The following is a 21,958-nucleotide window of genomic DNA, read 5'->3' on the forward strand; positions in this document are numbered from 1 at the left end:
GGACTGGTCAGCAATACTTGTTTTTATTAAAGAGATGTTTCATGTCTCATTTATAGATTAGATTTTGACCTGGCAACCTTTTAACATTGTATTAAATTAGAAATTAACTTTCTACGGCTGCTCACAGTATAATTGAGCCACTGATAGGCTGAGTGCTAGGGAATATTTCAGATACCTTTCAGACAGCAAAGTTCGCAAGAAAATTCAGAGCCTCCTCCTTGATCTAGACCAGGGCTTTGCTATTAATTAGTGTTTATGATCAGGTGGCAGGAATGCTTTCCATGGAGGGGGAGCTGCCAGGGAGCAGCATCCCTGCACTGTGCCCATCCCCAGGGACGTGATGGAGGGAAGGAGATGGAGGTGCCAGGGAATGCTGCAAGCCCCTGACCCTGCTGCCAGGATTTTAGCATAATTTCCTGCAGCAGAAACTCCCAAGAAAGGCAAAAATTCAGCCTGGGAACTCACTGAGAGGTGTTCTGCACCGCGGGAGCGAGGGATGCTCTGCCCGGCCGGTGACAGGTGACAGGTGACAGGTGAGGGGCACAGCTGAACCTCTCATCCCTTCCCTTCCCCATTCTGCTCCCAGCAGCTCCTGCCATCCCGGGACAGGCGCTGCCGCAGACAAATGCTTGTCCCGGTGCCTTTTCCATCTGTGAAACAGGCCAAGCAGTGGATCCAATTATTTTTTTTCCTAGCACACAAGCCACTAATCATTTATTGCATTAAAAAAAAAAAAAACCCAAAACAAAACAAAAAAAACCCCATCATCGTCTCCGCAACTTTTGTTCCCGTTTTATTCAATTAAAATTCAAGGCAAAAAAAAAGTTTCGTTTTCTCCTTTTTGCAATCGCAAAGACCCGATCTCAGCCCCATTGACTCGCTAATTGTAAGCACTCAAATGGTCGGGTTTAAAGTTACACTTAGCAGCTGTGAAACATTAGGGTGAAGTGATTACAACCTACTGGAGGATACCGAACATTTTTACAATATCTCAGGAGCACAAGGGAAAGACAACAGGAAATGGCGCAAACTTTCCTACCCTGCACAGCAACAAGCCAGAGCGAAGGAGCGAGACAATAAATGTAGAGACGTGGCGCAGACGTGGTTTGGATGCTCAAAAAGTTCCTGAGGAAGCCCCCGGTGGGAGCACCATGGATTTCCCCCAGGGAGGACGGGGAGCAGCGTTCAGGGATTGCACAGCTGCACTTTGCAGGGTGCAAAGTGTGCAAAGTGTGTGTGCCAAACTCTGCTCTGGGCTCTCTGCTGAGGAAGGAGATCTTGGCAGCATTTTGCCCATTGGCCAGTCCTCTGCCTTGTCCCAGCAAATATTCTGGGCCTGGGGATCGCTGCTCAGGGCAGGACAGACCGGAGTCTGTCCCTCAGAGGGACAGGATGGGTTTGCCTGGGCTGGGGCTCAGCATCCCCAGCACAGCCACCAAACCCTGAGCTCCACGTGCTCTGCAAAGCACCAGGAGACCCTGATGGTTACACTCAGGCCCTGGACTGCTCCTGAGATCTGATTTCATTCGAGCTCCAAGCTGTCACGATGGAAAACCACTGACTTCCCACTCCTTTTCAAGCAGCCCAACATCCCCCTTCCCTGATTTAAGCTTGCTACACGTGTGTGTGCGTATTACAGAAACCAGGGTAGGATAAGAAAGCAATATTTCATGTTAATTCATGAAATCTGAACTCAACTTTTAATAGAAGAGCCCCACTTTATGCCCAGAGTGATATACAGTCAGCCCCGCTTCAAATGAGACATTTTGCCTTTTGAACTCAGCAGGAGCCCTCTGCTCACAACCACTGGAAAGAGTTTAAAAACCTGCAAGTCCCCGTGTCTCTTGGGCTCTTTGGTTTATATCATGGCACAACATTCTTGCTGGGCTGCCAGCTGCTGTGCTGGGAACCTGGCGTGTCAGAAACTCACCTGGAGAATTTCCACCACGGCAGGAGCCACGAAATCCTGCAAAGCCCACGAGCCTCTGGTTGCTTTCAAGTGGGGTTTGGATCAAGTTCCCAGACTGAAAACCTGGTTCTGTTAAAGCCAGGGGTGAACCTCCCTTAAGAGCAGCTTCTAGACTTACCAAGGAATAGAAATGTTCTCTCCTGGTGCCTGGAAATGAGTTCTCATTTGGCTGCTGAGGCTGAGGAGGAGGAAGGGTGGTGTGGCACGAGACCACCCAGCACCCAGCTGCAATGGGGGCTTTTAGGGCCATGGGTGGGAGCAGGAGTGTGGTGTGAGAGAAGAACACAGGGATGCAGGGATGTGTTGCATTAAATACAGTTACTAATGAATCAGATCCTACAGAGTTATCATTGAATGAAATCCTATAAAATTATCTTAAATCAGACCCTACAGACCTTAGAGTTAGTGATAATTCAGACCTCATGGAGTTATCAATGAATCAGATCCTATACAGTCATCACTGCAACACACTCAGTTTTTTCTGGCTCGCAGGAGAGCTGGAACTCAGTGGTTATTCTGCTGGGTCATCTGTGAAAGTATCAAATTAAAGTTAAATTAGCCACCTCATGGCAATGCTTTTTTTTTAGGCTCTAGGCTTTCTTAACAGTTTGGCTACAGGGCTATCAACAGCAGAGAATTTAGGACATTCTTTTCAATGAACCAGACTGAAAATATTTTGGTACAGCCCCAGTTTGTAGGGTTTTTTTGAATCTCTTCCCCCTCACTTGAAAGAAAACATCCTGATACAAAGGAGCTTCTTGCAGACTGGGAATTTCCACATGGCCATATTGCAGCACTTATAAAAAGTGATTTAATGCCTGCCAACAACAAATACATTTGCAATGACACCACTCTGTGTTATGTGCTATCCCACTCTGTGTGCTCAGCCAGAAGCAGCCAGGCTGTCCCAGGCAGGAGGGAGAAGAGCTCCTCCCTCCCTCCAGGAGAACTTTGTCCCTTTCCCCGCTCCTTGGAAAGCCTGAAAGGAAACAAGCATCACGGTGACAACACAATCCCTTCTGTATGTGTTAATCTGGATTTTGTTTGAACTTTTGGAGCTGACCTTGGCTTGAACTGTGTTAAAAACCCTGACTGGTGTGGACTGACTTGACCCTGCGGTCCCATTTGTCCGCGGTGCCAGTCCTGCCCTCAGCCCTGTACTTCAAGCCTTTACTTTACAGACAAAAAGGAACATAACATTACAGCAGATATAGCCAGCAGGCCCGAGCTGCAAGTACTTACTTAGAGGCAAAACTCTCCTCTGATTTCATCCCAAGGAAGTTATTTTTTTGCTTGAGAAGAGACTGCCTGAAAACCAAGGAAGAAACTGAAATTATTGCTGTAAACTCTCGCTTTTTATTAGCGGTTTCCAAGCCTGAAGAAAACAAAACCTTCTGAGTGGCTGTGTTACAGTCAAAAGCAAAAAAAAAAAAAAAAACCAACAAAACCAACCCAAACCAAGCCCAAGACTGAACTGGGTGTTTGGGGATGGAGTAGGAAGAGGGTGGTTGGTTCTGCATCCCTTGGTGTGGCTGGCTGGAGCTGCAAGATTTGTGGCTTTAGATAGTTTCCTCTCCCTGCCATGACTCAAACGGCTTCTATTAAAAACAAGTAGTGGGAAGGAAATTTCATAAGCTGACAGCCCCATCTCACTCTGCTCCTAGACACAAGTTGGCTGAGATGTAGGAATTTGTGTGGTTATGATGTGTGAGCCCAGAACTGTTTTATCAGCAGGGTTATGCAGCGCTAGCTCTGACTGTGCACGTTCAGAGGGTGCAGAGGTTCAGGCTGCTCTGCAAAGCCTCTGCTCCATGACCCTACAACAGAACAGATGGAAATGGGTGCTCTGCCTCCTGCACCTGGTCCTTGTCCCACTGGAATCAGTGGGATGAAGAAACAGGGCCCCAACCAGAGCAGGGAGCTGGGTGTTGGTTTTCAGAGGAGCCAAGCTGGTGCAAGGCACACCACCTAAATGCCTTGTTTTTAAAAATCCTGTCTGTGCACATGAGGACAAGGAAATGGGGAGGCAAAACCATGCTAGACTGGCTGCAGAACAGCCACTGATGGCTTTAATTAAAGCCCTCAAGTCAGTAAATACACACAGAGTCTGGTCCAGGGAGGTACACAAAGCCCACAGTCAGCCCAGTAACACTCCATGAACATTGCCATTTAAGCAGTTTCTTGTTTAACTTAGATTTATTCAATGACACATGCATTTCTGGACAGATAATCTGAGTTCCAATGAACAACTTTTATAACCAAATATGAGAAATCCGTGACTGCAATTAGTCAATTAAGTACATTTCTAAAATACATGACTAGAAGAAAATCGGAGCGAGAGAGAGAGAGAGAATTCTTCCAAAGAACAAAAAGAAACATTTCCATTGGTAATACTCCTGGCATCAATGAGTATCAGAGGGGAAGAAGGGCAGCAAGGAGACATGATGAGGAAGGAATAACATCATCAACCCTGTCCACAGAAAGTCCTCCAGTTTCCAGTCTCTCCAGTTCATCCAATAATGCTCGGCACTTTCACAAATGGTGAGAGCTCCTCTGACTTACAGAGATTCATCTCTCAGCACGAAAAAAAGCAGAGAACAGTTGTGAAACCTTGTGCTTGACCCAAGATGGCTTAGGAGTATTTCTCCTCACCCAACCTCTTCCTGAAGACAGCGAGAAAAGAAGCTGCAGAGCTCTCAGGACTGAAGATGGAGCCTCTTCCTATTGCACAGGAACACAGAGTCAAGATTTCATGAGGATGCTTCAGGAAGGTTTAAGAGTCATCAATATTCATCAGGGCAACGAGAACCATCCCGGGAGCGGGCAGGTGACAGACACAGCGGGATTGACGGGGGGAGAGGCGGCTCCTTCCCCTGGCTGCGTGTCCCTGCTGGGCGGCGGCTTTGGGGGAATCCCGCGGGGGACAGGCTCGGGGGCTGGCTGGATGTGTCCCCTCCTGGATGTGTCCCTGAGGGGCGGCGGCTTTAGGGGAATCCCGTGGGGAACAGGCTCAGGGGCTGGTTCTCGTTGGTCGGCAGGGGGGAGCGGTAGCCGTCGAGGTTGCGGGGGATGCTGCCGCTGGTGGAGCCCGAGCTGTTACTGAGCGTCTCTATGCTTCCCTCTCGCTGAAGCTCTGCAAGGGAGAGAGAGCAGGTCCCGGTTAGAGTTTGGGATAAACCCCCGGAGTCGTTCAGACAGATGCTTTACTGACAAATCCCTTTGTTGTTGCATTGCTCTAACATTTGCTCATCGTCCTTTCCTGGGCTGGTTTGGGAATGGCTCCTGAGGAACGCCAGCTCCTGGTTCCACTTCTCTCCAGCTGGGCCAAAGATGGAGACATTACCTGCTGCCCTTCCCTGGGGCCGAGGGGACATGACAGGGCTCCACGGTGGGGATCTCAGGGCTGAACTCAGCAGGGTATGAAGGGGACAAGTGCAGATGATGGAAAATGCTGGCAGGGCCATTGGCAGAGTGTGAACCACTGCCATTCCCCGCTTGGGAACACCAGGACTTTCCACAGCCCTTTATCCCGCCCAAATGGACGTAAACAACTCAGCTTTTTCAACTCAAAGAGAAAATATCCCCTTTCCTCAGCCGTGCCCCAAAGCACCAGAGAAAGCAGCCTGGCTGTGGCTCTCCCTCTCCTGCTCACACCCACCCTGCCATCTCCTCTGTGACCTCCAGGAGCCTTTGGTGCTCCCTGATCTCCCACAGGAGGATTTCTATGTGTGCAGGGCATGGTTTCCAGCCCTGGCCTCTCTGGGAGCCACTTGAAGCCTGCAGCTGCCTCGGGCAGCACTCAGCAGGGACAGGAGCAGAGCCCCGGGGAGGGCACAGGAATCCTCCCCCAGGGTGACAGTGGTGACAGGAGACAAGAAATACTCTGGGGACTTGTGATGTGAGACCCTGAGCATGACATGGGCTGGGCATGGGGTGGGGACAGGAGTTTTGGGCAAATTCCTCTGCTGCCAAGGGGCAAAGGGGACCTGGAGGGGCTACAGGAGAGCTGGAGAAGGATTTTTTGTAAGGGCACAGAGTAACAGGACAGGGAGGAATGGCTTTAAATGGGAAGAGAAGTTTACATGGGATACTGGAAAAAAATGTTCTATAAATGAGGGAGGTGAGAGACCAGAACAGAGGAGCTGTGGCTGCCCCATCCCTGGAAATCCTCAAGGCCAGGCTGGATGGGGCTGGAAGCAGCCTGGGATAGTGGGAGGGGTCCCTGCCCATGGCAGGGATGGAATGAGATGAGCTTTAAGGTCCCTTCCCACCCAAACCTTTCTCTGGTTCCATGTAAGACTTGTCTGGGGTGGAAAGGAACCTCAGGAGCCGGAGGGGCAGTGCCTGCTCTGCTCTCTGCTGAACATTCCTGCACTTCCCCTGCCTCACCTGGGACATTTCACCTCCTGTAAACACTTTGCCTGCAGTGGGACTCTGAAAAGGACAGATCTATACCCAAAGTACAGGCAACAGCAAAAATTCAGCTTTTCCCTAAAACATAAAGCCTCCCACCCCAGCATCCTCTGGCACTGCAGCCCTGCACACACCTAGCACTGAGGGCTGTGGGATTTAATCCCTCATCCTGCAGGGAACCTGTAAGGAGATAATCTGCCCAGGATACACGGAAAACAAATCAGCAGGAAGCTGATCACCCTGAGAGCAGCGCTGGCAATGACCTCAGCTGCATTCATCACCATTTCTTGCCAGTATCTGGTGAAGGAATGTCCATGTCTAAACCTCTTCATTTTCCTCACATCCTCACTCTCCCCTGAGTCCAGGAAGTAAAAACAGTAATTTAAATCAGAAATGAGTGGCGTATCCCACACTAATACTGTGCTTATCCTGTCTGATTTGGGGCTTTCATCTCCCTCAGCACACAGCTGGCTTTGCTTAAAGGTCCCACGTCAGAGCTGGGCATGCTGGGCAGTGCTGCTGGGCTCCCCCACAGCCCAGCCCGGCTCCTCCGGGGTGATCCCACTCTCTTTTCCACCCGGAATGGATTTCCAGGCAAAGTGTTTCCAGCAAGGCAAGGGAGAGGGACAGAGAGAGGAGTTTTGTTTTTGTGGCTGCTGTTTCTGTCCCTGGGGTTGAGCTCCTGCCTGTCCCTCATGCCTGCTGTGGGACCCTGCGCCCTGCCCGGGTGGGATTTGGGGGGATTTGGGTTTTTCTGGGGTCTGCAGGAGCTGGCAGCTTCTGTCAGCTCTGCGGGGCCTGCCAGGGGGTGGCACTGCAGAGACTGATGCCAGCCAGGCAAAGGCAGGGAGCAGAAATCAGGGATGCAGAGCTGTGGGCACAGGGCCTGGATGGATGCAGGGAGGGAGGGAGGGAGTCCTGTCCTGGCTGTGTCCCACAGTCCTGAGCTCCCCTTGCAGCTGCCAGGCAGGAAAACCTGGCAATTCCTGATGGAGAGGGGCAAAAGCCAGGGGACAGGAGGGGCAGAGGCTCTGGAGGGACTGGAGAGGATTTCCCAGCCCAATCCAGGTTAGAGGGTGTCAGGCTAAAACCCGGGGAGCTCCCACCTGCAAGCTGCCATCCCCCATGGAACACGAGTCCTGGTGCTCTCTCACAGCCCAGCTCTCACTCTGGAACTAATTACCCAGGCAGGCAGACGAGCAGTGAATTCTGATACCCGAGGAAGCCCTGGAAAAGTGCTTGGCTGCCACAGGGAGCTCTGCTGTGCTCAGGAAATTGGGCTCTTGCCCTCACCCTGGCTGGCTCTGCAGCATGGCTGGGTCACACCAGGGGGGCAATTAGCCACGACATGGTCACCAGGGACCACCTGCCCACACAGCTGACCCGGCAGCACAGCCTGCGTTCCCCCAAAATGCTCTGTTTCATTAATAAAAATAAAAATAATAATAAAAAAATCTAGTGTATATTATTATTGTTCCTCCCAGCCCTTAGAGCAGAGCAGAGGAACATCAATGAGATTCCCATGGGAAGCACAGACAAGACTGGGAATGGCTCCATGGCATGGGGACACCCTTCCTGTCACAGAGGGAAAACTGCAGGACAATTTCTCACAGATCTGGAGAGACCAAGCAAGTGCAGCTGGAGCTGCAGGGTGGGGCTGTCAGGAGAGACAGGTCCCCAAAGCCACCCTGGGATGGGACAGCCAAAAAACCTGACAGGACCTGATGTCACACAGTCAGTCTGACATCCTCTGTGCTGGGAAAACACACAACAGGAGCAAATCCCCATGGAAGGATGGGAGTGGGTGGCAGGAGAGCCCAGGGCAGCAGGGGCAGGGAGCAGCAGCACTCCAGGGCTGCCCAGGCAGTGATTCCCTCCACTCCAGTGGAGTTAGGCCAGGAATGGACTTGGCCCCAGCAAGTCTGAGGGTTATTGTATCTGCATTCCCCCATGCACACACTGTCGAGATGTATTAACTTCCTTAAATGTACCAGTAAAACAACCTCTTATGATACACTTTAATGAACTTGTACAGTAGCCAACAAATTGTGCATCATATAAAACCCATTCGGCCTTATAGACTCTCTGGCTATTTTGTAATAACTGCAATTTGCTTCTGCTGAAGCAAGATAACCAGGGTTGAGAAGTCAGGCTTTGCAGAAACCTAAATATTTGATTTGGGGGGGAGTGGGTGGGAGAAGGAAGAAAGGGGCCTCTGGGAGCTATTTATGGGGTCAAAATAACATGAGACCTGCTCTTCTCGTAGCGTTTCCACCATCAAGGAAATGAAATACTGTGAGAAGACCAGCACTTGCATTATTTTGGCCCCATAAACGGCTCCCTGAGGCTTTCAGAAGCCCGTGAAAAACAAACACAAATACAAATAAATGCTAATACTGGAAACGTAAATACTAAAACCTGCCCATGTCCCCGGAGGAAACGACTCACAAAGTCCTGCCTGCCCTAAAAAAAAAAAAAGGGAAAAAAAGGGAAGGAGCTGGAACATCTGCTGAAGCCATGAGGAGAAAGTCACTTCAGGGGAGCTGGGAACAGCCCTGCATGAGCTTCTGACAGTAACAGTAATGGGCACTGCTGGCATCACCCAGGGTCCCAGAGAAACGGGATTTTCAGGGCACACACACACACTTTCCACCGTGCTGGAGGCAGCAGCAGCAGTGAAAATCCTCGTGGCTGCTGCTGTGGGATGGCAAGTGGCCATCCTGAGTCCCTGGCCCAGCCCAGGGCAGCCATCCCCTCTCAGGGCACAGCTCCGGGCCTGGGGAGCACTGGGACAGCAATGGGGCATCAGAGGAGCTGGGAGCAGATCCTGGCTGCTCCTGCCTGGCATGGCTGCCAGAGGGGCTGCCCTGCAGTGTGGAGGGTGTTCCACGAGGAGCTGGCAAGGAAACCTTGCAGGGATCATTTCTTTGTGCTGATATTCCTGATATCCTGGGGGCAGCCTGGGGTCTGCAGTTCTGGGAGAGCGATGCTGCTCGAGGTCCAGCTGCACCCTCCATTCCAGAAAGCTCCAGGAACTGTCAAAGGACCCCATCAAATCCAAGGTACAAAGGCCTGCCAAGCCTAAATGTGAAACCATTTTATAGGGCACATTAATTCAATGCCTGAAGAAAATCTATACAGGCCTCTTTTGCCCGGAACACTCATAAATTATGCTGCCTTTCTTAGCCGTGCTGCTCTCCTGTAGTGGTCCACTCGAAGGCCTGGTATCTCCTTTATGTCCACTCAAAAATCTCCTCTCCAGTGCATTATTACTTCTTCTAATGGTTTTCCCTTTCTCTCCGTTTGCCTTTCCTCTCTTTAAGCCCAGTTTCAAAATATCCCAAATCATTTGCTGCAGGAGCTGACCCTTTCCTCTTACCTACGGAGGGGCTGCCCGGGATAAGTGATCCAATGACAGCAGCCTGATGTGTCAGGGCAGCGGGGAAGCGGCAGCAACTCTGAATACAGGAATTATTCTTCATCGTCTCAAACTGTCACAACACATTACCCTCAAAGCCGCAGCTCGCTGAAGGAGTGACCCTGCACTGAATGGGAGAGTGCTCGGGGAAAGAACTAATTGTAGCCTCTTTTCACACGTCAGTCACTTTTCACAGCACCAAGCCTTTCAAGCTCAACTAATGTCAAGTTCCCTTTTCCTTTTGCTGGGCTGAGTATTTCTGATTTTTAAGGATGGCATTTTTAAAGGAACAAGGTCTCTGGTGAGGGATGAGGCCGGGGAGGGGAGGGAAGGAAGCGTCGGAGTGAGCACGCACCAGAAAGTCTATCAGACGGCCCAAGACTCGTTAGGAATTAGACAATTAACAAGTAGGAATGCAGGAAGTGGGGTAATGGCCAGCAGAGCTCGAATCTCCTCGATTTCATTTCTGTCATTCACAGCAATTATTCTGGAGAACTTTTCAGGCTCTGCCGTGAGGGGGAATGTGCTCGGCCCCTTCCCAAAATGAGGGACAGGAATTTTCCAGGGCTGGGGCACAAGGTGCTGCTCACCAAACCCACCTCTCCCCATCCGCGGGAGCTTCTGAATAAACAGCTAAAAGGCAAAAATTCAAGCCTCTTTTAAAAATCAGACAATTCCCTTTCCTTTTGGAGGAGATTCCCTGCGGAGAGAGCTCTGGGAATGCCAGCCTGGTGCATGATCTGGGGCAGGCACACATAAGGGCCCTTCACAGCTCCTTGTCTTTGACTGCAATCCTGACAGATTCTGGGGCAAGGACTATATTTTCACCCTTACATTTACACAATGCCCATCATAGGGGACTTGCAGAACTGACTGGGGCTTCCCGAGTGTTATTTATTAACTGTAATGAATAATAATTATGGAGCTTCTGCCATCTGGATTCTCACTCAAAAGGGCCCTATTTAAAAGGAACGCTAAAAGGCAATTTGTATTAACACAATGGAAGTCTTGAGGATCTCTTAAACTGTTTGTAATTTACACAAGGCTCCCCAGTGAATGGGTGAGTTAAACATTTTAATTTCCCTGATTGCTGCTGAGGGAGCGGGATGTGCTCCCCACAAGAGCTCACACGGGCACTTGTACACCGAAGGCTCCATCTTTCAGGGTTCAGACAACATCCCAAACTCTGCTGGGCGCTTTTGGCACTATTTCTGCAGGAAACATTCACTCTGAGCATCATCCCTGTGCCCAGGGCAGCGGGAGCTGCTGCTGGGACACACAAGGTGGAGAAGAACTCAAGAGCTGATGCGAGGTGGGAAACCACACTGGGATGAGGAAATATCAGGGTACTGGGAAATCACATCAATTACATTGCTGCTACTGCACTTGGAGGCTTTTCTTGAGTATTTCCCTTTTTTTTTTTTTATGAAATGCAATTATGCTAACGAGGGAGCTCTAATTATAATCCATCTCCAGCACCCTTGGCGGCTGCTCGGAGCGAGGGGCTCTGGCTCTGCTGGCAGGGAGGGCACAGGGGGGCACTGCACCCCCAGGGGAACCTGTGCTTTTGGGGATTTGGATGAACAAAAATCGTAACATTCAATTGCAGTGAAACGAAAGCACTGAGTCCTCGTTAAAAATCTTAATTTTTCCAAGTTGGTTTTGATTTGAGACGGCTGAAATTTCTGGGCAAATGTGTGTTGTTCCTTTCCAGAGGGAGCACAGGCAAAAAGTCATTTCCCAGTTTTGTATATTGCTATGATTACAATTTCAGCTTATTATGATAATGTTCCAAAGTCAGTTAAAGCTGCTCTCTGCCCCAAGCCCAGTTCAGCTGGACTCAGAACGGTGGGACTGACTTCCTGCCGTGCTCTGGGTGACAGCCTGACACACCTGTCCTCAGAAATGTTTCTTTTTCCTGTTTTATAAACCCAGCAGTTTCACAAAAGAGAATTTAAACTCTTTTCAAATGAATAAAAAAAAAACCCCAAAACCCAACCCAAACCATGTCATCTGAGCACTGAAAATCAATTCCTGTGTTAAAACTGTCTCATCCTGTCACAACCTGAAAGATGCTGAGATGCCACAAAAGCACCTCCATTAAATTTGCAAGTAAAGAAGGCTGGGAAACACTGCCTGAGCAACTTCTGTGAAATCAGGATTCAGTGGCCTATGTAAAATATTAGTTCCTGTCAAAGTGCCTTACAATAACTCCAGTGCTGAATCCACCCAGAGCTGGCTCGTGCCATGCACTCGGAGATGAAAGCTGGCATCCTGGAACAAAGGGGGCAGATCCAGCAAGGAGATGGGGAGGGACAGGAGGAAGGAGAGATCCAGGGGAATGGAGACAGAGTGTTGTGAACATCAGAGCCCCTCTGAGAGCCCAAATCTCATTTCTAGTGCCTGATTTCACTGCAGGGATGCCAAACAATTTAACACTTGCAAAACAGGGAGGACACCTGAGCTTACAGAAATGTCCAGGTCTGCTTCAGCACAAAGAGATCAGTGAGAAAAAGACAAAACATCCTGCATGGATTTCTAAACAGATTGTTTACTCCTTTAAAAAGAGCACCCAGAAAGCTCCATGTGACCTGAGCCCATGGAGTAGGAGACCCAAGATTCCGGCATCTGGCCAGACTTGACTCTGAGCATTTTATGGAAGGTTAAAAGTGCACCAGATAAAGGACTGGTATTTAGAGGGAGAATATTCTTCAAGATAGGCACTTTCACCATGACTTCCAGTGCTTTTAAAAAATAATCTCAACTTTCCTAGAGCTGTATATTTTTGTAAAGAGGTTTAGGATGTTTTCCTACATAAATGGCTCTTCAGAAGGACGAGTTGCCCATTTCAGCCAGCATGTGAAATCTCAAAAGCTATGACAGTCAAATAGAAAATAATTTCTGTAGCCCATCACATCCTACAAGCCTACAACTCCTTGTGCAAGATTTACAGATGAGGTTTTTGAGTGAATATGCAGAGGTGCTTGGGTTTAAAGGAATTCTCTCTTACCCCATCCTGAAAGTTTCACTGTGCTGCTATTCCAAATTCCTGTAAGAGATCCTATGTGGAATACATGATTTCCTGTGCCAGCCAGCATGTGTGACAAGTTTTTGGATGCATTTAGGCAGAACTATCTTGCATCTTTGGTTACGCAAGCAGCACATCTGTGTATATCAGACCAAAAGCATTTGCAGAGAAAACACTGTATTAAAATTCCTGGGTTTGCTCTCTCATTCCCAGGGTTATGGGAGTGCCTTGGATTGCTCAACACTGACCCCTCTGTCAGCCTCTACTCCACGAAGGAAATTACAAATCCAAAGTAAAATGCGTGTTTATGACACCTACCACGTCCTGCACCCACTGAACTCTGGGGATATTGCTCAGAAATGCTGGAGGCAATGCTCCTATTCCTGGAACATCTTCTGGCCAGAGCAGGTGTGGATCTGAGCATCCCCCTCCCCTCCAGAGCTGGAGCCACTCGAGTCTCAGGACACAGAGGTAAGGACAGGGATGGCCAGGAGCCCTTAGGGAGTGCTGGGCTCCCTCCTCCTCCTCCTCCTCCTCCTCCTCCCTGGGCTCAGCCAAGCAGTTCCAGCAAAAAGCTGGGTAAGGAAAAGCTGCCTGAAGGTCAAACCCACAAACCTGGCGATGACCTCGGGGTCTGAGCAGCGACTGCTGACACTCTGCAAGAGAATTTCACACCTGACCCTCCAAATTTCAGTTCCTTTCCCATCTAAGACCTAATTCTCTCCTCTCTGTGATGCCACCTCAGCATTTGGCCTCCTTAAAGGCAGGAAGAGAGCCCTGGGGTGGACTCAGTGCTCAGAGTGCCTCTGTGCAGCTCCCACATGTGCTCTCTGTGCTCTGACACACATGCACTGCTGAGCTGATTTTAAAAGTATAGGATTACAAAGCAAAGCCATTCTGGCACAACTTCTAGTGCTTCAGACACAAAGTGGCCTTTTGGGCCAGTGAGAGGCTCTGGGCTGCTCCCCTGGTGCAGATTGATGCTGAGGAGGAAGCTAGACCAGACTGGAATTTGGGTTTGATTCAAAGGAAAAGTTAAAAAGTTTGGGGGGGGAGCAGATGCTCAGCTGGTCCAAATCAGGAGAGTTTTGTTGAAGCTCACGAAATGATGTCACCACAGCCTCAGCCCTGGCTGCTCATCTAAACACTTCAAGGCTCTTGAGTTGGGAGAGCTCAGGTGGAGCTCAGGACCAGCCTCCTCCTCCCACTTCCCTGGCAGCAGTTCAGTGTCACAGGAGCTCCAAACCCATCCAAACCATCCTAGCTCCAAATGCAATTTATTTAGTCTGTTCACTCAATTTTTTAAAAAGATGATGTTGACATGGCTGCTTCCAGCAGACCAGCTTTGTAAACACAGCCCTAATTTTACAAAGCACTCAGAGCTTGCAGCCATTCCCTTAAAATCACAGCTCTACCTTGACTGAGTGTTAACCCAGCCTGGAAAAACACCAGCCCAGTCTCGTGGGCTCTCTCTCTTGCAGGGCTGCTTGAGGCTCTCAATTATATTTATATTTATATTTATATTTATATTTATATTTATATTTATATTTATATTTATATTTATATTTATATTTATATTTATATTTATTCACATATTCATATTTATATTTATATTTAATTTATTTATATTTATATTTATATTTATATTTATTTATATATTTATATTTATATTATATTTATTTACACATATAAAAACTATATATGTAGAAATAATATATAAAATTATAGATATAACATACATATAATAATCTATATTTAAAAATATATAATATATTTTATATCTATTATATTTAATATATATTTATAAATATATAAATACACATGATATATAATATAAAATATATAATATATATCTATATATAAAATTAGATATAAATATATAAAATATATATATTAAAAAAATAATCTCTCTTATTCATATAGCTCCAAATTCTGATGTTAGACATAAATATGAAAGAGCCTTGATAAAAATGGCATTCAAAGCTTAATTTGCCCCTTTGTTAACGGAGCTGTTGGACACAGCAATTCACATTTGTGCTCCTGAAACCAGAAGGCAGCTGGAAATAGTAAATTCGACGTTTTTGCTTTTTGAAAGTCATATTTTAAAAATTGTTCCAAGCATTGATTCTATTACACTCCACCTTTGTAGCTGCACTCTTACAAACGTGGGGATGAGCTGCAGCTGGTGGAGGAGCTGGTGGAAGGTAACTCTGTGTGAAACCTGAAAGACCTAATGGCAAACCAAGGCATTCCTCTGGTCACATCCCCCAGAAAAAGCAATTTAAATCATGATTCTGCCCTGTATTTAGGCAGTGAAGTTCACACAACTGCCTGCTCCTCGTGTTGTGCTCCTCTGCAGACTTCTTGCTCGCATTTTGGTGGGTGACCAGCCACATTTCCAAAAGATAAACCAAAGAGACAACGCAGTCCTGACATGATTTAATAAAAAATTTCTTTTTTAGAGGGTGTGGATAAAAGTAGCCCTGAGTGGAGGACAAAAAGCAGCCCAGATTTTACATCAGGGATCTGTCCCTGCACAATTCCCCTCCCACTGCTGCCTCTGTGGCTGCAGGTGAGAGAAGAAGGCTGCAAGGTTAATTTGTCTTTTGATTTCTGCTTCCAAATGTCATTTCTAGCTGACAAGGTGGGGAATAGCTGTGGCATGTGGGAATAGATGGGAGATGCCACCCATGGGAATGCTGTGCTCTGCCTGAGGAGAATTCCAGCACAGCAACACATCCAAGCCTCCTCCACAACACAGGGCAGTGGAATCTTAGGAAAATTCCACCATTTCCATGCCACCCACCCCAACCAGGGCTCTCCATCCCCAGCCCCTCTGGCTCCTGCATCCCCTGTTATGCCACTGAGCTGGAGCAGAGCCTTCCCACAAAAAACATCTTTGGAAAGGCTCAGAGAAGTGATACTGACCCTTTGTCTTTCACAACACCATCAAGTTTTGGTGTACACACAGAGTTCATGTGTTGGGCAGTTACTGAGAAAGTCACTGGCCAAGGGAACAACAAATAAATATCCCAAATACGTAAATAAACAAATAAAAGAAGATGGTGTTTTAGCTGTGGGGGTCTTTTTGGAAAATGGTATGAAATGGGTCACACAGAAAAAGGCAGCACAACTTTTACACAGCCCCATTTTTACTGAAAGGATCTCTCTCCCTTTTGGAGTCTCATCTACCTGCATGAACATCTGCAGGGGGCTGAACATTCCCCTTTTATGGGGAAGCTTCAAACAGGGTTTCTTCATTTTCAAAACGTTTCCAACCAATTTGTCATTTTCCTTCCTCTTCATTTTTTTTTTTGGTCAGTGGACGGTGCACACAATATTGAGCAATAATAGCCAGAGGAGGATGAAAACTGCAGCTTGAGAAGGAGCTCAGGATATGATTCCTCCTCACCGGATGCCTGGAAGATGTCACTGAAATTCCCTCTCCCTCAGTGCAACCCGTGTGGAGCCAATATGAACTCCCAGCAAAGTGCTTAAAACCCCATTATTTATAATAACTGTTAAATGATGAGACATTGTTTACCCAGATTGGAAGATAAATTCTCACTTACAGAATGCTCGCCTGACCGTCCTGAACGTCATCTGGTTTTTATTTAAATGCAAAATGAAATTAGGCTCCCAATAACACAGCAGAAGAATTCAATAAGATGGGGCTTTTCACTTACAGTTTAATATTAACATTTTCCCATAAATGTTAATGAATAAACGTCTACTGTTTTATATATTATCCATGGTGGGGAGACAGCAGGCTAGGAATGGAAGGAAAGCTAATCTTTTCATACCACAAATTAGGATATATACTTCAAGGAGGACTAAGTGTTCCCAGCACTGCCAGGGACCTGGCCCCAACCCTCCTTCCTCTGGGGGCAGCCACCAGAGCTGATCCCATGGGGATGCTCCAGGGAGTCTCCACTGATCACTGAGATCTTCCCCCAGCCAAAATCCCCTTGGCTTTGTTTCTCATTTTCCCTGGCCCTCTCTTTCTGCCTGCACACTGTGAGCATCAAACACCCAACAGCATCACTGCCCAGCAAGTCCTGATGCTCCCAGACTCCAGCATGGAGAATAAGGCAGGATTATTGGGAAAATCAGGTGATTCTTTGTGTGATGTTCTGTGAGAGAAGGGTGCAGGGGTGACGGGAGGTGAGGGCACAGCTGCAGGCCACAACACAGGGACAGGGAATGATCCAGCATCCAAAGGGAGAAGCACCTGGAGCAGATACTGTGCTGGAAGAGGGGCTGAGAGGACTGGAAGCTGCAGGGCCACAGGGTTGGCTCACACTGCAACCTTTGCATTGCCTTGGCTCTTGACTTCCCATTTACTGCAGAGGGTTTGCTGTGTTAATGTGTATTTTGCTGTTTGGTGACTCATCCTTCAGCCTACCTCTAATAAGTGTTCATTTAACAGTTTGACTGCTTAACAATTTATTGCACAAATGGGTTTCCATTCCACAGCCTGCTCTCCCATCTCCCCTGGAGAGGGCAATGCATAGTTTATGAGAGCTCTGTGATGGCCTATGCTGCACATCCCAAAAATCAGCAAATACTCAACGGCTCTCTGGGGCTGCTGGGCTTGGGAGGAGGGACAGGAACTGTCTTGTCTTTATTCTGCCACCACCTCAGCAGCTGCAAGAGGTTTTGGCTCACAAAACAGCTGTAAAAATACCAGTCCTGGTTCAAATGCTGGGACCCGAGGGCTCTTATACTTACTGAGAGAGATATGCTTGCCATAAGTCATATCCTACACAAAAACACCATAGAAAGACTCCTAAAAGGAATGGCAAGGTAATTATAGGAATTACAGATGGAAAAATCCCGTTGTCTCTGCCCCCTTCCCAGTGTGGGACCGCTCGGTGTGGGGCAGGCTTCAGGCCTCAGACTTTTAAAGGGAAGATTTAATAAACACTGAGAAATATTTCTAAATATTTAGGAAACCCAAAATAACAGATTTCCAAGCCAAGCTGTGCAAACAGAAAATGAATTTAGAAAACTTGTTAAAAACCCAACAGCTTTTGCGTGCACCAAAACATGTTTGGGTAGCAGGAATCACCTCGTGGGCAGGATGCTGCAAGCAGAGCTGGAGGATGCTCAGCCCTGGTGGAATACCTACCATGGCTCTCCTCTTGCTGCCCCTGGAACCACCAGCAGAAGCCTCAGGGATGCAAAAAGCTTCATGCTTTAGGAGGGACTCAGCAGACAATTAAATGTGAGCGAAGCCAAGCTAGACAGGACAGAGCTTTGAATTTTCCTGTGAAATTCTGGAGTGCTGCAGTTAATTTGCTTAATCATTAGGAGGATAAACCACAACCCCAAGCAAACCAAAAAAAAAAAAAAAACCAACACAGCAGCAAATCTGCAAGGGAAAAAGGGAAGTGTGTCTCTGTTCACTGCTTTTGAGACAAAGCACTGGAAGAAAAATGTCCAGTTCCAATAATGTCATAACCTGATTACAGCCTGACCAGAAGAGCTAAAACACTTGCAGAACAATGAGTAAGAAATTAAGTTTTAAATTGAGTGCTGGCCCTATCTCGTGTCACTTCTTTATATTCCAGTGGAAAGGACAGTGCTGAGCTCATTTCATATCGAGCAGAGTGAGATGCCTGGATGCAGACACCATTTAGTCATCTCCTATATGTTCCTCCCCGTTTCTTTCTCTGGGAGGAATGACAAATCCAGGAATGTGACTGCACTTTGTTTTATTATGATATTGATTTTTCCTGCAGAGGGGAAAGTGCATTTATCCCCCAGGTCTGTACACTGGCAGGGAAGGGTTAACAAAATGTTTATCACAAAGCTGGCTTCAGAGTTGAAAGTAATGTGATCAGTAATGAATTTTGTGTTACATTAGGTTGTATAAATGGACAGACAAGCGCAGACAACAAGTGGCCAGGAGTCGGGGCTAATCTAATGATGTAAAAATAGAGACAGCACCAATTATACTTGGGGCCAGCTCAGAGCTCCTGCAGGGACTGCAAATGAATAGGTACAAATCAAATTACTGACTAATAGACGCACTACAAGAGAGGGCAGTCAATGCTAAATACATTAGGGCCTTGTGACCTCTCTGCTCTGAACAGCAGAATCCTAAATTTGACTTAAAAAAAAAAATCAAAGAAACTCTTGTTCATTTAAGGAGAGCAACAGAACAATGTTATTTGTGAAATGACTTGAGACACTTTGATATTTTTTGGTTTGTCCCCCTATGGCCATGTTAGGTACGTGGCCCTTGGAAAGCTGAGAGAGGGTTTGCTTTTAGAACAAGGGAAAATACTCTTTGTGCAAAAGTTAGGACCTGATAACAATACAGTTATGTTACATACCAAAACATTTCAAAGCCATGTGCCTCTTTGTGGTGATGTTTTTTACTGCTACTTCACCGGCTGTGTCTGTATCAAAAATAAAATATTTCTTAAATAAAAAGGCCTTGGTTTAATAAGAAGAAAAAGAAAAGGAATCTCCCCACACCACAGTTGATAATAAGCAAATGCAGTTGATCAAGATTGTTATCAAATGGCAGAAAGTCAGAGGTGTCTTGTGGCATCAGTGCTCCCTTTAGAATTTTTCTACAAACACCAATGAACCTGAATTCACATCAGAAATATTCATGGTATCAGCATTCACACCCCCTCCCCCTTCAATAATGTATGACCTGGAAGAAATTCCAGTAGAACCTCCCATGGCTGATGGCAAGATTGGGTTTGGAGACATGGGAAATGACTGGGAAATCAAAAATGCCCTTGTTGGACCTGCCCAGGGCTGTGGGATGGGGCTGCTCAGGAACACCCTTGGATAGGAGAGAGCAAAAATCCCAAACTGAAGTGCCTGAAATCCCAAAATGTGTGCAAGGCCAATGCTCCTCTCATCCAGCACTTCCCAAATGATGCCTCCTAAAGAGTCTGAATTTTCCTTTCCTTTCAACCAGGCCCATCCAAATAAACCTTTTGTAGGAAGAACTGAGCTCCCAGACTTATTGGAGGGGGTAATTTAATCTCTGACCCTGGGATGAATATTGTGAAAGTTCAAAGGCTGCTTTTAGCATCCATGTTATTTGATCCACCACTGGGTTTGCTGCCCAAGCTGGTTTTGCACTGAACCTATGCAGAAATCTCCTGGCAGAAATGCTCTTCAGGGGAAAAATAATTTACTCTGTGTATCTGTAGCCCATGTCTGAGTTAGGATAAAACACAGCTAAGGAGAGAGAAGGGGAAAATTATCTTAGAAAAATTAAAGAGGAAGGAAGGAAGAAAGGAATGAAGGGAGGGAGGGAAGGAGTGAAGGTACCACTGAAAGCTCTACCTCTATCAAGGGCTAATCCTATTCCTGAAACTAAATGTACAGGTACATCAATGTCCAGGTGGCTGCTGATCTTTGAATAAAGCTTGTGAGCATGGGTATTTTCTCCTCTGGACAAAACCCCAGGAAGGATGGTCCTTGGACAGGAGCCACCTTGCTCTCCTCCCTTTGCTTCCCACCTCAGCCAGGCACTACAGGAAATGTGTGACTTCCCTTTCCCAGCCCCCAAATCTCACAGGAAGGTTCCAAAACCATCCCTCTGCAAAGCTCAAAGGTGTCCAGACCCAATTTAGGCTCAGCCTTTGGGCTTTGGCTGAGGACCAGGACCCAAAGTGCCTGGAGCCCCAATCCCGGGTATCCTACAGGCCGTTCCCTAACACACATCTAATTAGCTCCACTTACTTACATCCCATTAATCAGGTTAAAGAGTTTGCTTCAACATATGAGCTTCCTTCAGCGCATTATGCGTCTGTTGATGAAATCTGGAAGGAATCCAGGCAGTTTCCTCTGAGGGCCAGAGGTGCTCCTCCCTGTGCCACCGGCCTCCCGTGGGTGAGGGCTGACCTGGAGGCTGGCAGGAGTTTTGGAAGAAAGATGCATCTCAAAAACCATCCTGCTGCCCCCCTACTATAGGCTGATTTCAAATATTAAGCCTAGAAGTGATCAAAACACACTGGAAAGCTTAAAAAATGTACTTGCTGAAGGAGTAGGTGAAGCAGAGGATTTATTAATTACAGTATTTTTGGAGGGAAAGATTTCTAGCCTGAGCTGATAATTTCTTCCTGTCCAGTTTGAGTGGAATCCTGTCAGAGATATTTGTCTTCTGGAAGCAGAGTTTCATAAATCACAGTCCTAGGGTGGTTTTTTTCCAGGGGGGAATGCAATATGAAGCTCCAGCACACACTTAAGAACTGCACTGCAAATGTAAATATTGTAGCTGCTTGAAAACAAAGCTTTGCAAGCAAAAGAGGGCACTGACCACTAACATTTGTGTCTAGACTTGCATAATTTTTTTCTTTTCAGTGAGAGTTTGACAGAAACTGGAACAGTAAAAACATCTTTTTCGCATCTTTGCCAATTTGTGCCTTCCTTGGAATTAAATGTGTATCTGGGCTGACAGCTTATGTACAGCAGACTCCACTTCAGATAGACATGGGTCATCTGAATAATTGGATAACAAGGGGAAAAGCTGGTTTCCCAATCAAGCCAACTAGCTGGACAACTGCAGTTATCATTTAGGTCACAAGGAAAGGAAGATTTTTGGGGGTTGTTTCCAGCCCTGGTTCTTCTCCCACCCTCTGTCCGACAGCCCTTGGCACGGAGTCAGAGGTGGAACAGCCCCATCTAATCCCCCCTCCTGCAAATGCCAGATTATTCCTGATGTTTTCAGTGTGCTCCAGCTGGATGTTTGTGCTGTGACCAACTTTTGGGTATTTCTGCCTCTGCAGTAGCCAGAGCCAGGGTTGGTGTTGCCACCCCTGCTCTGCAATGTGACAGGGCAGGTACAAAACAGAGATTGTGGGAATGCCAGCTCCCCAGAGTGGTCTGTGCACCACGAGCACGCACTTCCTGCACACCCCTGCAGCCTATCAGCCCTGATTTCTATATAAACCTACGTGTCAGCTATGCCCTAACAGTTAAGGCATTAAAGGAATCTATTTATCTCCTGCCATTAAGTGCATGTCAGGACCAGTCGAGCACTTGACAAAGTCTCACTGTCCACCCTACTGCCCAGCTCCTGTCCACACACTGGACCCCAGCACTGCACATGCACAAATCTTCACATTCCCAGCTAGAAAAGTTCATTAATTTGTGC

General features: G+C 47.2%; 1 protein-coding gene across 6 annotated transcripts in view; it reads right to left on the reverse strand.

Annotated features, from left to right (window-relative positions):
* Positions 1-3,993: 3,993 nt before the first annotated feature.
* BCAS3 (BCAS3 microtubule associated cell migration factor) overlaps positions 3,994-21,958 on the reverse strand; it is a 293,628-nt gene continuing 275,663 nt past the window's right edge. For 2 of the 6 annotated variants that reach the window (XM_030962763.1, XM_030962761.1), the window contains exon 24: positions 3,994-5,102. In XM_030962763.1, the coding sequence (XP_030818623.1) occupies positions 5,066-5,102 (37 nt within the window). In that variant the 3' untranslated portion in view covers positions 3,994-5,065. Of the gene's footprint in view, positions 5,103-19,169; positions 19,236-21,958 lie in introns of all 6 variants that reach the window. The other 4 variants (XM_030962765.1, XM_030962760.1, XM_030962759.1 and 1 more) reach the window with 3 other exon arrangements.

This window comes from Camarhynchus parvulus, chromosome 19 (assembly GCF_901933205.1).
Source record: "Camarhynchus parvulus chromosome 19, STF_HiC, whole genome shotgun sequence".
NCBI lineage: Eukaryota > Metazoa > Chordata > Aves > Passeriformes > Thraupidae > Camarhynchus > Camarhynchus parvulus.